Below are 15,861 nucleotides of genomic sequence, written 5' to 3' on the forward strand. Positions count from 1 at the left end.
AAAAAGTTGTTTGTCAGATGACAAAGGGTGTTTGATAGATGAATTACACCCTCAAAATTTCTAAAAGGAAACAAAATTTTACCTTAGTCAAAAACATTCTTTCAGACCATTCATTGACTAATTATGCTTAAAACAATTTCTCTCTTCTTTTGAATATGAAGTCACTTTTACTGGAAGTTTCAAAAGTTTTCAATAATGTTTGTTGTAAGGATTATCCAAATTGGGGGCCCTGACTGAGGGTGTATACAGCGTGTCAGAATACGTACCAGTCCTGACTGTGAGGCCGTGTACAGTATGTCAGAATACGTACCAGCCCTGACTGAGGGTGTATACAGCGTGTCAGAATACGTACCAGCCCCGACTGTGAGGCCGTGTACAGTATGTCAGATTACGTACCTGCCCTGACTGTGAGGCCGTGTACAGTATGTCAGAATACGTACCAGCCCCGACTGTGAGGCCGTGTACAGTATGTCAGAATACGTACCAGCCCTGACTGTGAGGCCGTGTACAGTATGTCAGATTACGTACCTGCCCTGACTGTGAGGCCGTGTACAGTATGTCAGAATACGTACCAGCCCTGACTGAGGGTGTATACAGCGTGTCAGAATACGTACCAGTCCTGACTGTGAGGTCGTGTACAGTATGTCAGAATACGTACCAGCCCCGACTGTGAGGCCGTGTACAGTATGTCAGAATACGTACCAGCCCCGACTGTGAGGTCGTGTACAGTATGTCAGAATACGTACCAGCCCCGACTGTGAGGTCGTGTACAGTGTGTCAGAATACGTACCAGCCCTGACTGAGGGCGTATACAGTATGTCAGAATACGTACCAGCCCTGACTGTGAGGTCGTGTACCGTGTGTCAGAATACGTACCAGCCCTGACTGTGAGGCCGTGTACAGTGTGTCAGAATACGTACCAGCCCTGACTGAGGGCGTATACAGTATGTCAGAATATGTACCAGCCCTGACTGTGAGGTCGTGTACCGTGTGTCAGAATATATTCCAGTCCCGACTGTGAGGTCGTGTACAGTATGTCAGAATACATACCAGCCCCGACTGTGAGGCCGTGTACAGTATGTCAGAATACGTACCAGCCCTGACTGTGAGGCCGTGTACAGTATGTCAGAATAAATACCAGCCCCGACTGTGAGGCCGTGTACAGCGTGTCAGAATACCCACCAGTCCCGACTGTGAGGCCGTGTACAGTATGTCAGAATACGTACCAGCCCCGACTGTGAGGCCGTGTACCGTGTGTCAGAATACGTACCAGCCCCGACTGTGAGGCTGTGTACAGTCAGGGTTTTTGCCAGGCATATTTTGGGTCCGGTACACGGACCCATTCCCAATTCAAAAATTGGCATGTATTTTCCCAATTTCGGTCTATATTTTCCCAATTCCGGTCTGTATTTTCCCAATCGCTGTTAACATAAGACAACCTAAAAATTTGGATTGATACGAGCTTCCAGTCATTATTTTGTCAACGTTAAAATGTTACCGTGAGTCATCGTGTTGTTGTTGGTTTTGCGATTCGCACATGCGCTTGGATAGTCTTATTGAAGTCATATCATATCTGCGTTTGAATCGCCCATTTAAAGGGGAGTTTAATGCAAAGCGTTTACGTACATTGACTCGTTCTATTTACCGAGGTCAAATCAAGTACTGGACTCGGGATGATGTCACACAATTCCAAATATTACGCAAAGAAGATTTTGCTCAAAGATTCGAAAGATTTAATGAAAGTTACGAGCTTTTTCAAACGAAATACTGGTAATTCCCGATCTGAAAGTCAGGCAGCTGCTTCAAACGATCTCCAACCTGACTGATTTCCCTCTTGACAAGCTTTTTAATGAGTTTAAGCACACTAAAGACAGAAAATTAAACATTCTCTGATTGATTAAAACAAATATCCTGAAAAGAGATGCTGACTTGTATTCATTTGTACAAATATTATGAAAAAAAACAGCTAAGCTTGTATAATTCATATATTTTTCCAATTTTATAATATATTCCCAAATTTGATGAAACACCGATGGTATTTTCCCAATTTGTGGAAAATGCCGATGATATTTTCCCAATTTTTGTTCAGGGACCCTTTCCCAAAATAGCTGGCAAAAACCCTGACAGTATGTCTGAATACGTACCAGCCCCGACTGTGAGGCTGTGTACCGTGTGTCAGAATACGTACCTGCCCTGACTGAGGGTGTATACAGTGTGTCAGAATACCCACCAGCCCCGACTGTGAGGCCGTGTACCGTGTGTCAGAATACCCAGCAGCCCCGACTGTGAGGCCGTGTACAGTATGTCAGAATACGTACCAGCCCCGACTGTGAGGCCGTGTACAGTGTGTCAGAATACTTACCAGTCCCGACTGTGAGGCTATATACAGCATGTCGTAATACGTACCAAAGACGGGTACTGTTTCTCTGGTAATTGGCGTTCCCCGAGTGATGCCAGGATACGTTTACGGTGCCCAATGGCTGATATGTCTAACACTGTATGAAGTTCGACCTCCCAAAGTAACAAGACTCGCTCCATTGTATCCTTATCATGTGACCTAAACGAGTCTATGTACGTTTCAAGACCTAAACTTTCTAACCACTGTTCCACGGAGGCAGGAGGGTTGTCAGGATCTGTAATATATAGGTAAACAAAACATAGGTAACAGATAATTAAACAGATAAACTCATATGGTAAACTCAACAGATAATTAAACAGGTAAATTCATATGGTAAACTCAACAGATAATTAAACAGATAAACTCATATGGTAAACTCAACAGATAATTAAACAGGTAAATTCATATGGTAAACTCAACAGATAAACTCAACCAGTAAAGTCAACAAGTAAACTCAACAGGTAAATTCCACAGGTACGTAAACTCAACAAAACAAGAGGCCCGTTGGACCTGTATCACTCATCTGCTTCAAATGCAATTTTGGAGTTGATCTACACTTTTGTAGGTCACTTACGCAGATACTTATTTGATAATCACTTAATCAAATATCAGAATAGGCTAGGTTTATTCATTTCACCATGCTACAGGACCAATATCTGGTCACTGGGCCTCTTGGTTATTGAGAAGTCATCTAAAGAGTTTAGCCTCCTGTGACATTGAAGGTAGGTCAAGGTCATTCATTTGAACAAACTTTATAGGCCTTCGCCCAAGCATGTTACATGCTCAATATCAGGTCTCTGAACCTCTTCGTTATTGAGAAATTGTTTACAGGAAAAGTTGATGCCAAACAAAGGGACGCACGATGGATGATGCACCATGGCATAAGAACACTTGCTCTTCCAGCTGGTGAGCCTACTAGACACCAGTAAGAACTTTTTAAGAAAAAGCGGTAATAAACTTTAACCTTTCAAAGTGGCTACCTGTCTGCTATTTTTTATCCCCTTATTTGTCTTAAAATTTAATATTCAAAACTTTTATAGGGACCAAGAGAACTGTTTGAAATTTGAAAAAGATCCATTAAACACTTTCTGAGAAGTAACAAGCAGAAAGTAGCAGTACCAAGGATTGTTTATGGAAAGATGCCAGACCACAGAAAAAAATACTCTCAATAGGTAAAACCCAACAAGTTACTAGACAGGTACACTCCACAGGTAAACCCCACAAGTTACTGGACAGGTAAACCCCACAAGTTACTGGACAGGTAAACTCAACAGGTAAACCCCACAAGTTACTGGACAGGTAAACCCCACAAGTTACTGGACAGGTAAACCCCACAAGTTACTGGACAGGTAAACCCCACAAGTTACTGGACAGGTACACTCCACAGGTAAACCCCACAAGTTACTGGACAGGTAAACCCCACAATTTACTGGACAGGTAAACCCCACAAGTCACTGGACAGGTAAACCCCACAAGTTACTAGACAGGTAAACTCAACAGGTAAACCCACAATTTACTGGACAGGTAAACCCCACAAGTCACTGGACAGGTAAACTCAACAGGTAAACCCCACAAGTTACTGGACAGGTAAACCCCACAATTTACTAGACAGGTAAACCCCACAAGTTACTGGACAGGTAAACCCCACAAGTTACTGGACAGGTAAACTCCACAATTTACTAGACAGGTAAACCCCACAAGTTACTGGACAGGTAAACCCCACAAGTTACTGGACAGGTAAACCCCACAAGTTACTGGACAGGTAAACTCAACAAGTTACTACACAGGTACACTCCACAGGTAAACCCCACAAGTTACTAGACAGGTAAACTCAACAAGTTACTAGACAGGTACACTCCACAGGTAAACCCCACAAGTTACTGGACAGGTACACTCCACAGGTAAACCCCACAAGTTACTAGACAGGTAAACTCAACAAGTTAACCCCACAAGTTACTGGACAGGTACACTCCACAGGTAAACCCCACAAGTTACTGGACAGGTAAACCCTACAAATTACTGAAAAGGTAACTTCAACAAGTAAATTTACCTACAGGTCTGACTTCAAAATTTACCAACAGGTTTGATCTCAGAACTTACCAATAGGTTTGACCTCTAAACATACCAATAGGTTTGACCTCTAAACTTACCAATAGGTTTGACCTCAGAATTTACCTACAGGTCTGACCTCTAAACTTACCAATAGGTTTGACCTCTAAACTTACCAATAGGTTTGACCTCTAAACTTACCAATAGGTTTGACCTCCGGTAGTAGACGAGCTGCATCAAGAATCTGTTTACGATGTTCACTGTTCTTTATTCCTATCTGTTCTAAATCCTGATCATCCAGCAGTTTTCCACCCTGAGGAGTATGTAAGTATAGTATTACATTGGACAGGAAACTCAACAGGGTCAACAGTACGACAGGGTCAACAGTACAACGACAGGGTCGACAGTACTACAGGGTCGACAGTACAACGACAGGGTCGACAGTACTACAGGGTCGACAGTACGACAGGGTCGACAGTAGGACAGGGTCGACAGTACAACAGGGTCGACAGTACAACAGGGTCAATAGTACTACAGGGTCGACAGTACGACAGGGTCGACAGTAGGACAGGGTCGACAGTAGGACAGGGTCGACAGTACAACGACAGGGTTGACAGTACGACAGGGTCAACAGTAGGACAGGGTCAACAGTCGGAAAGGGTCAACAGTACGACAGGGTCGACAGTACAATGACAGGGTCGACAGTACGACAGGGTCAACAGTACCACAGGACGACAGGGTCGACAGTACGACAGGGTCGACTGTACGACAGGGTCGACAGTACGACAGGGTCGACAGTACTACAGGGTCGACAGTACTACAGGGTCGACAGTACGACAGTACGACAGGGTCAACAGTACGACAGGGTCGACAGTACGACAGGGTAGACAGTACTACAGGGTCGACAGTACGACAGTACGACAGGGTCGACAGTACGACAGGGTCGACAGTACTACAGGGTCGACAGTACAACAGGGTCAACAGTACGACAGTACGACAGGGTCGACAGTACGACAGGGTTAACAGTACGACAGTACGATAGGGTCAACAGTACCACAGGGTTAACAGTACCACAGGGTTAACAGTACCACAGGGTCGACAGTACCACAGGGTTAACAGTACAACAGGGTCAACTGTACGACAGGGTCGACAGTACGACAGGGTCGACTGTACGACAGGGTCGACAGTACGACAGGGTCGACTGTACGACAGGGTCGACAGTACGACAGGGTCGACAGTACTACAGGGTCGACAGTACGACAGTACGACAGGGTCAACAGTACGACAGGGTCGACAGTACTACAGGGTCGACAGTACAACAGGGTCAACAGTACGACAGTACGACAGGGTCGACAGTACGACAGGGTTAACAGTACGACAGTACGATAGGGTCAACAGTACCACAGGGTTAACAGTACCACAGGGTTAACAGTACCACAGGGTCGACAGTACCACAGGGTTAACAGTACAACAGGGTCGACAGTACCACAGGGTTAACAGTACCACAGGGTTAACACAACTGTATGATGATATATACCAACATATCATACTCCAGTATTATGTCGGTAGTACATGTCACCATACATTCACCTATGTATTTTTAGCAGTTACATGTAGTGACACAATATTCATGAGGAATTAGGGTTTTTATTGGGAGACAAAATAAACTATAGGACAGACAAACTCTTTATGTCCCATGTAACTTGGAAATTGACCTTTAATAGACAGGTAAACTTTGATTTAAAGATAGAACAATGATATGGTATAGGATCATTATTGAATATGTCCCAAACAAAATATATCCTAAAACTAGAAATAATTAATGCTGATGAGAAGACTGTAATCCTTTTCCTTATTACCTTTATATCAAGGTTAAAATAACATCTACAAAACAAACTCACCAGAAAATCGGTGTTGTCATATCCATTGGCTACTAACGTGTTTTCGTATTGACCAAGGTTTAGTTCTTCGAGCCAATCACCGACACATTTCACTTTTGAAGTTCCTAGCAATATAAAATGTAAATGTTGTACATAGCTACACATTGCATACATCTACACATCTTTTAACGCTGTATGTATATCATTCGACCATATATCAAATTTTTTACATCCTATCAAATAATTAAAAAAAAAACTCCATTTTCAAAGAATTTCATTTTGTTCAGATGTATATACAGTATGTTCAAATTACAACGCTTTCAGAATAACACTTAACTATTTCATTTGATTAATGTAAGCAATATAATAGGCATACAAAGTGGGGAAATACTCTGCTACACACTGAGAAAAGGTATACAGACTAGAACAAAGGGGAGGTAACTCTGGTACACACTGAGAATAGGTATACAGACTAGAACAAAGGGGAGGTAACTCTGGTACATCTAACACACAATGGGTGAGGAGGACAAAAGGACCTTGACAACAACAAAAGCTTGGGAGGACAACAGGTTAAACAACAACAAACACACACGAAGGAAGATTTCTCTCTCAAATAAATATTTGTAGACAATTTGTCCTTTAATGAGAATAATTTGCAAAAACTTCCCCAAACAGATAAATGCAGAAGGTATAGTGTACAAGTAGTGACTAGGGTTAGGTGTAACCCGTATGACTAGGGTTGGGTATATAACCCGTATGACTAGGGTTGGGTGTAACCCGTATGACTAGGGTTGGGTGTAACCCATATGACTAGGGTTGGGTGTAATCCGTATGACTGGGGTTGGGTATAACCTGTATGACTGGGGTTGGGTATATAACCTGTATGACTGGGGTTGGGTGTAACCCGTATGACTGGGGTTGGGTATATAACCTGTATGACTGGGGTTGGGTATATAACCCATATGACTAGGGTTGGGTGTAACCCGTATGACTAGGGTTGGGTGTAACCCATATGACTAGGGTTGGGTGTAATCCGTATGACTGGGGTTGGGTGTAACCCGTATGACTGGGGTTGGGTATATAACCTGTATGACTGGGGTTGGGTATATAACCTGTATGACTGGGGTTGGGTATATAACCCGTATGACTGGGGTTGGGTATATAACCTGTATGACTGGGGTTGGGTATATAACCCGTATGACTGGGGTAGGGTATATAACCTGTATGACTGGGGTTGGGTATATAACCCGTATGACTGGTGTTGGGTATATAACCTGTATGTCTGGGGTTGGGTATATAACCCGTATGACTGGGGTTGGGTATATAACCCGTATGACTAGGGTTGGGTGTAACCCGTATGACTAGGGTTGGGTGTAACCCGTATGACTGGGGTTGGGTATATAACCTGTATGACTGGGGTTGGGTGTAACCCGTATGACTAGGGTTGGGTATACCCTGTATGACTGGGGTTGGGTATATAACCTGTATGACTGGGGTTGGGTATATAACCTGTATGACTGGGGTTGGGTATAACCTGTATGACTGGGGTTGGGTATAACCTGTATGACTGGGGTTGGGTGTAACCTGTATGACTAGGGTTGGGTATAACCTGTATGACTGGGGTTGGGTATATAACCTGTATGACTGGGGTTGGGTATATAACCCATATGACTAGGGTTGGGTGTAACCCGTATGACTAGGGTTGGGTGTAACCCATATGACTAGGGTTGGGTGTAATCCGTATGACTGGGGTTGGGTGTAACCCGTATGACTGGGGTTGGGTATATAACCTGTATGACTGGGGTTGGGTATATAACCTGTATGACTGGGGTTGGGTATATAACCCGTATGACTGGGGTTGGGTATATAACCTGTATGACTGGGGTTGGGTATATAACCCGTATGACTGGGGTAGGGTATATGACCTGTATGACTGGGGTTGGGTATATAACCCGTATGACTGGTGTTGGGTATATAACCTGTATGTCTGGGGTTGGGTATATAACCCGTATGACTGGGGTTGGGTATATAACCCGTATGACTAGGGTTGGGTGTAACCCGTATGACTAGGGTTGGGTGTAACCGGTATGACTGGGGTTGGGTATATAACCTGTATGACTGGGGTTGGGTGTAACCCGTATGACTAGGGTTGGGTATACCCTGTATGACTGGGGTTGGGTATATAACCTGTATGACTGGGGTTGGGTATATAACCTGTATGACTGGGGTTGGGTATAACCTGTATGACTGGGGTTGGGTATAACCTGTATGACTGGGGTTGGGTGTAACCTGTATGACTAGGGTTGGGTATAACCTGTATGACTGGGGTTGGGTATATAACCCGTATGACTAGGTTTAGGTATATAACCCGTATGACTAGGTTTAGGTATATAACCCGTATGACTAGGTTTAGGTATATAACCCGTATGACTAGGTTTAGGTATAACCCGTATGACTAGGGTTAGGTATAACCTGTATGACTGGGGTTGGGTATATAACCTGTATGACTGGGGTTGGGTATATAACCTGTATGACTAGGTTTAGGTATAACCTGTATGACTAGGTTTAGGTATAACCTGTATGTCTGGGGTGAGATGTTGGGTATATAACCCATACCCCTTGCACCAATATATATTATAACCAGTTATTATTTTTGATAAAGTGTGTGAAGTTTCACCCTTTAACCTGAATTAGATGACCACTAAAAGCTGATCAGGTGTAGGAAGTGATGTTATGATACCATGGTAACTAAATCTCTTTGTGTACAGACAAATCCATTATCACAACACCCCAACCCTTCAAACTAAGTGGGTGAGGGAGCATTACTTCAAACTAAGTGGGTGAGGGAGCATTACTTCAAACTAAGTGGGTGAGGGAGCTTTACTTCAAACTAAGTGGGTGAGGGAGCTTTACTTCAAACTAAGTGGGTGAGGGAGCATTACTTCAAACTAAGTGGGTGAGCTTTAACACCTACTAAATGTAACAATAAAATATCATTTTGGAGGATTTTGGAGGATTTAACAACACAAGGTGGTAATATACAAGAGGCACATAGGCCTTAACGGTCACCTGAAATTTGAAATAAATCAGTTAATTTAATTTACCCTTTTTGGCCCAACTCATCAGTTTAAGGGGTCAGTCAGGGCCAACATGTGCAAACCATTAAGATTTCATCCCATGCAGATAAGGTTAACCAAGTTAGAATGAATTCCAATAGAAATCCAACAAACACTTATCAAAAATGTGATTTCCCTATATATACTATAGTAAAGTTTACCCCCTCCCCAGGGGCAAACATGAGACCCCAGGGTTATGAAATTCACAATTTTGGTAAAGCACCTTAAGACCCTTCCATCTATAAAGAGTGTTTGATTCCACCATATCTGAGAGTAGAGAAGAAGATTTTTGAAGTTTTAGTCAATTTGACCATTTTTAGCCCTGCCTCTCAGGCCCCTGTGGGGTGGGGACCATGTAATTCACAATTTTAGTTGACCTTTAGCCATAGAAGCTCCCTGCCAAATTTCATTGAATTTGGTTCAGCGGTTTTGGAGAAGAAGTTGAAAATGTAAATTGTTTACGGACGGACGGACGGCGACGGACAAAAGGCGATTAGAAAAGGTCACTTGAGACTTTGTCTCAGGTGACCTAAAAATACAATGGACCAGACAATTTGGGAATTACATACAACAAAGGAATAATTCTACATTATAACATTAGTATGTATTACATTATTTCATTAGTTTGTATTGCATTATTACATTTTTACATTGGTTTGTATTACATTATTAGTTTGTAGTACATTTTCACATTAGTATATTCCTTTTTATCTCAAGGAAGGATACAAAGATCAAATAATCATCAATCAAAAAGCTTCGTTCCAAATTAGTTTAACAACGACATTCAATGTTGTTTATATAACGTTTATCATTCCGAGTTAGTTACACAGATATATATATATAGGACAGACTGATGTTAAATAGGTGTGCATGTCCATGATACCTTGCGAGGTGAAGTGTTCAGTAAAAGTGTTCAAGAATTCCTTCACAAAGACGGATTCCCTGGCCATTCCCACCCCTACCGAGTCTAGGGTTATCTGTATCTACAAAAGGATCAACACATTGTCATACAACATGCTATTGTCTCATGCTTACCAGGCAAACAAAACAAGCTACGAAAATAATGTGTATAAAGCATGACGATGGCCAGGTCCATCAGAGATCCACCGACAAACGTCATCCTCAGTATTAACATCACCTGAGGATACCACACCTTAATAACACTACTTCTACACATCATCTGAGATGAATCTTCTTCGTTAAAGACACAGATAAAAATGTCTGGTTGACCTGGCACTCGTTAGTTCATTTTTTGTTCTGTTCTGCTTTCGGCAGGTGCTGGGTCAATATATGTTTGACCAGGATGTTTGATTTTAAAATACTCAAATGACATGATAAAATAATGTGGATAGTTTCCCTTTACAGAACTAGTCACCTTCCATAGTTGGTTCCTTTCAGATTGCTAAGCATGAAAATATCATTGTTGAAGGTTTAAGACCAGCTATTTTTGAGATATTTGTTGTCTTTTAATCATTTGCTCCATGAAAATTTGGCCTCTAATTAAAAATCTCAAAAATGATTTAAAGTCGAGAAAGACAAGATAATTCAGAGACTTTTTGTCTCCAATGCAAATCTGAACCGAGCAGGAAATGAAATAAACCAATTTCTGGAAATAAACTAATTTCACAGGAAGGGAAAACCATGTGTATTTCTATAGTTTAAGGTTACAAAACACTTAACATCGTCTGAATCTGTTTTGTGCTAAAATGTGACAAGATGGTAGCCGTATCTAAGTCCATTCCTTAGGAACCGTTATATTAACACTTGGAAACAGATCTTTCTATCAATTAGACCACGATTGTATGAAGATGGTAGATGGTAGATGTCCAACGGCGGTACACAATGTTTCCTACATATATATATTTACAAGATTTTATTATAAAGAAGCTTAATCAAAGACAAAAGAACAATGGGTAATCATGATCAACTAAAACAATAGACTGTTGAACAGTATATTTTATACAATACCAAACATACTCCATGTTAAAACACTCTCTAGAAGATTGACTGGTTGCTTTAAGTTTCAAAGAGAAAATAATAATTGATCCACAATAAATTCTATCGTTCTCCACCCCTATATTTGGCATATAACTTAAGATGTAATAATTTAGAGTTCTACACCCCTATATTCGTCTCAGATGACCTAAAAATTACAAAAATAATGAAGATTTTTTAAAAGGAAAGACTGTTTAGGATTTGAAATTATGAATTGCATTTAAGTTTAAACTCATAGAGATGGTAAATATTTTGCAACCAAAGAAAAAAATTATGGTTATGAGAACAAATAATTTGTTATAAATGGTAACAAAACAAAAAATTCAGCTCCATGCTTCAGTAATTAACCTGTAAGAAAAAAATGATGTTAGCAGAAATGTAACAGAAATGTGTACACACAACCAAACATTTTACAGACCCAGAACTGTGTACACACAACCAAACATTTTACAGACCCAGGACTGTGTACACACAACCAAACATTTTACAGACCCAGGACTGTGTACACACAAACATTTTACAGACCCAGGACCGTGTACACACAACCAAACATTTTACAGACCCAGGACTGTGTACACACAACCAAACATTTAACAGACCCAGGACTGTGTACACACAACCAAACATTTTACAGACCCAGGACTGCGTACACACAACCAAACATTTTACAGACCCAGGACTGTGTACACACAACCAAACATTTTACAGACCCAGGACTGCGTACACACAACCAAACATTTTACAGACCCAGGACCATGTATACACAACCAAACATTTTAAAAACCCAGGACTGTGTACACACAACCAAACATTTTACAGACCCAGGACTGCGTACACACAACCAAACATTTTACAGACCCAGGACTGTGTACACACAACCAAACATTTTACAGACCCAGGACTGCGTACACACAACCAAACATTTTACAGACCCAGGACCATGTATACACAACCAAACATTTTACAGACCCAGGACTGTGTACACACAACCAAACATTTTACAGACCCAGGACTGCGTACACACAACCAAACATTTTAAAGACCCAGAACTGAATGTGTACACACAACCAAACATTTTAAAGACCCAGAACTGCATGTGTACACACAATCAAACATTTTACAGACCCAGGACCGTGTACACACAACCAAACATTTTACAGACCCAGAACTGTGTACACACAAACATTTTACAGACCCAGGACTGTGTACACACAAACTTTTTACAGACAAACGCCATAACAAAACTACAAATGTTCTCATGAACACTGTTGCTGTATGTAAGACCACTATAGCAGTAAGCTTGTTTGATGTGTTTTATAAACTGATAATTATTTACAAGAAATGGCAGAAAATATCCTGGAAGCTGTTTCTGTTTTCGCATTATTTTTTATAAATCCTTGATCAGTTGCAAATCCTGATTCTATTTTTGTTTTTTTAAGTCTGATCTTAAATCTTACTTTCACAATCTTCATTACAACATAGACATTCAGATCTTAACAAAAATGTTGACAATCTGTAATATGGACCACTGCAGACATTAAAACTTCAACATCAAATATTCACAGATAGCATGCAACTGTACAAGCATTTATAGCAGCATGCAAAGGAGGAATAAAATATGCAAATGAGATGTAAGATCCAGGGAACAGGATACAGCAGGCAAACTCCCAGCATTCTTTGCCCCTCGTTGGCATGGTGACCAATGTACCTTTGAAAAGCCTGTTTATTTCGCTTTCTATGGAGGACAAATCGCTGAACTGTGAAATATCCTCGCCATAGCTGGATAGAATACCTGCAATCTGAACATCTTACGTTGTCAATCAGTAAACATCTTATGTTGTCAATCAGTAAACATCTTATGTTGTCAGTCAGTAAATAGCTTATGTTGTCAGTCAGTAAATAGCTTATGTTGTCAGTCAGTAAATAGCTTATGTTGTCAATCAGTAGACATCTTATGTTGTCAGTCAGTAAACATCTTATGTTGTCAATCAGTAGACATCTTATGTTGTCAGTCAGTAAACATCTTATGTTGTCAATCAGTAGACATCTTATGTTGTCAGTCAGTAAACATCTTATGTTGTCAATCAGTAAATAGCTTATGTTGTCAATCAGTAGACATCTTATGTTGTCAGTCAGTAAACATCTTATGTTGTTAATCAGTAAACATCTTATGTTGTCAATAAGTAAACATCTCATGTTGTCAATAAGTAAACATCTCATGTTGTCAGTCAGCAAACATCTTATGTTGTCTATCAGTAAACATCTTATGTTGTCAGTCAGTAAACATCTTATGTTGTCAATCAGTAAATATATTATGTTGTCAGTCAGTAAACATCTTATGTTGTCAATCAGTAAATATATTATGTTGTCAATCAGTAAACATCTTATGTTGTCAGTCAGTAAACATCTTATGTTGTCAGTCAGTAAACATCTTATGTTGTCAATCAGTAAATATATTGTGTTGTCAATCAGTAAATATATTATGTTGTCAGTCAGTAAACATCTTATGTTGTCAAGTCAGTAAATATATTATGTTGTCAGTCAGTAAACATCTTATGTTGTCAATCAGTAAACATCTTATGTTGTCAATCAGTAAACATCTTATGTTGTCAATTAGTAAACCAACAGGTACTAGATAACAAGGGGATCCTCAAAACCTACAGGTAGGTAAAGTTATTTACCTTCAACATAAAGGATATTTTGTTCATTATAATCAATTTTTTTAAGTAATATATGAATTGATAAGAATATTCTATAAACCTGGGCCCAGTCAGCAGTGTCGTCGAAGTGGTTAACATCTGTGTCTGTGTCTGCAGTCATGGGTACCCGCGTGGCTGAGATACTATCTATCATCTTTTTGTCCACGTCTTCTTCTTTCTCCATGAGAGGGTCAAAGGGCATCAATCCTGTTGTCGGGAGTGACTGCCTCTTCTTGGCACGCAGGTACTTTCTGTGTTTGACATTGTCCCAGATTTGTGACACCACCCGACGAGGCCGACCAACTACTGATCCTCTGAGAAGACCTGGAAGTACAGAGAATGTCCGTAAAAGTAACTTCTTACAAACAAGTCCATCAAGAAAAATAAAGAAAAAGGACCATGTTTTCTTACTCTCTATAGAAATACTGACAGCCCTTCACCAGTCCATGTTTTATACTCTCTATAGAAATACTGACACCCTTCACCAGTCCATGTTTTCTTACTCTCTATAGAAATACTGACAGCCCTTCACCAGTCCATGTTTTATACTCTCTATAGAAATACTGACACCCTTCACCAGTCCATGTTTTATACTCTCTATAGAAATACTGACACCCTTCACCAGTCCATGTTTTATACTCTCTATAGAAATACTGACACCCCTTCACCAGTCCATGTTTTATACTCTCTATAGAAATACTGACACCCCTTCACCAGTCCATGTTTTCTTACTCTCTATAGAAATACTGACACCCTTAACCAGTCCATGCTTTCTTACTCTCTATAGAAATACTGACACTCCTTCACCAGTCCATGTTTTCTTACTCTCTATAGAAATACTGACACCCCTTCACCAGTCCATGTTTTATACTCTCTATAGAAATACTGACACCCCTTCACCAGTCCATGTTTTATACTCTCTATAGAAATACTGACACCCCTTCACCAGTCCATGTTTTATACTCTCTATAGAAATACTGACACCCCTTCACCAGTCCATGTTTTATACTCTCTATAGAAATACTGACACCCTTCACCAGTCCATGTTTTATACTCTCTATAGAAATACTGACACCCCTTCACCAGTCCATGTTTTCCTACTCTCTATAGAAATACTGACAGCCCTTCACCAGTCCATGTTTTATACTCTCTATAGAAATACTGACAGTTCATGCGTAAACAGATACTCAGGCCTCGTATTACAAAAATCTCAGTAGCCCAATTACGCATCATAAAACTTATTTGCATTTGCTACAAATTTCAACAAAAATATTGAATTCAAACACATAAAAAGATTATTAATTAATCAAACATCTGCTGGCATCAGAATATTTCATCAGCTGTGTCCTTTATCAAGCCGAATGGTGTGCAATGTTCAAATCAATAAAATATTATCTTCTATACCACATCATAACATATCTCATTTCCACAGTAGAGATATTGACCAATCCACAGAGAAAAACATTAACAGTCACTGGGACTCCTAATAAAACGTACAATATTGTCTTTTAAAGCCGACATTTCATACCACATGTCAAACAATGTACATGTGACCCTTCTATTTCTCCGTTTTTCGTTGTCTCATAGAAATGCTAAGTTACACAAACTGCTTTGTAAGCAAATTTGCCTACTGCTACATAATGACATTTCCACCATTTCTCACACTAACTTGATCAAACAAAGTAATTTGTTCTGTCAATATAATACAGAGGAATATTTAATTA

General features: G+C 40.4%; 1 protein-coding gene across 2 annotated transcripts in view; it reads right to left on the reverse strand.

Annotated features, from left to right (window-relative positions):
• LOC117336317 (ankyrin repeat and SAM domain-containing protein 1A-like) overlaps nt 1-15,861 on the reverse strand; it is a 227,448-nt gene that overhangs the window by 58,346 nt on the left and 153,241 nt on the right. Inside the window, exons 14-18 of one of the 2 annotated variants that reach the window (XM_033896807.1) lie at nt 14,199-14,461; nt 10,327-10,426; nt 6,349-6,452; nt 4,649-4,760; nt 2,407-2,633 (exon numbers count right to left, since the gene is read on the reverse strand). In XM_033896807.1, the coding sequence (XP_033752698.1) occupies nt 2,407-2,633; nt 4,649-4,760; nt 6,349-6,452; nt 10,327-10,426; nt 14,199-14,461 (806 nt within the window). Of the gene's footprint in view, nt 1-2,406; nt 2,634-4,648; nt 4,761-6,348; nt 6,453-10,326; nt 10,427-13,146; nt 13,238-14,198; nt 14,462-15,861 lie in introns of both variants that reach the window. The other variant, XM_033896808.1, reaches the window with a different exon arrangement.

Source organism: Pecten maximus, chromosome 10 (assembly GCF_902652985.1).
Source record: "Pecten maximus chromosome 10, xPecMax1.1, whole genome shotgun sequence".
Classification (NCBI taxonomy): Eukaryota; Metazoa; Mollusca; class Bivalvia; order Pectinida; family Pectinidae; genus Pecten; species Pecten maximus.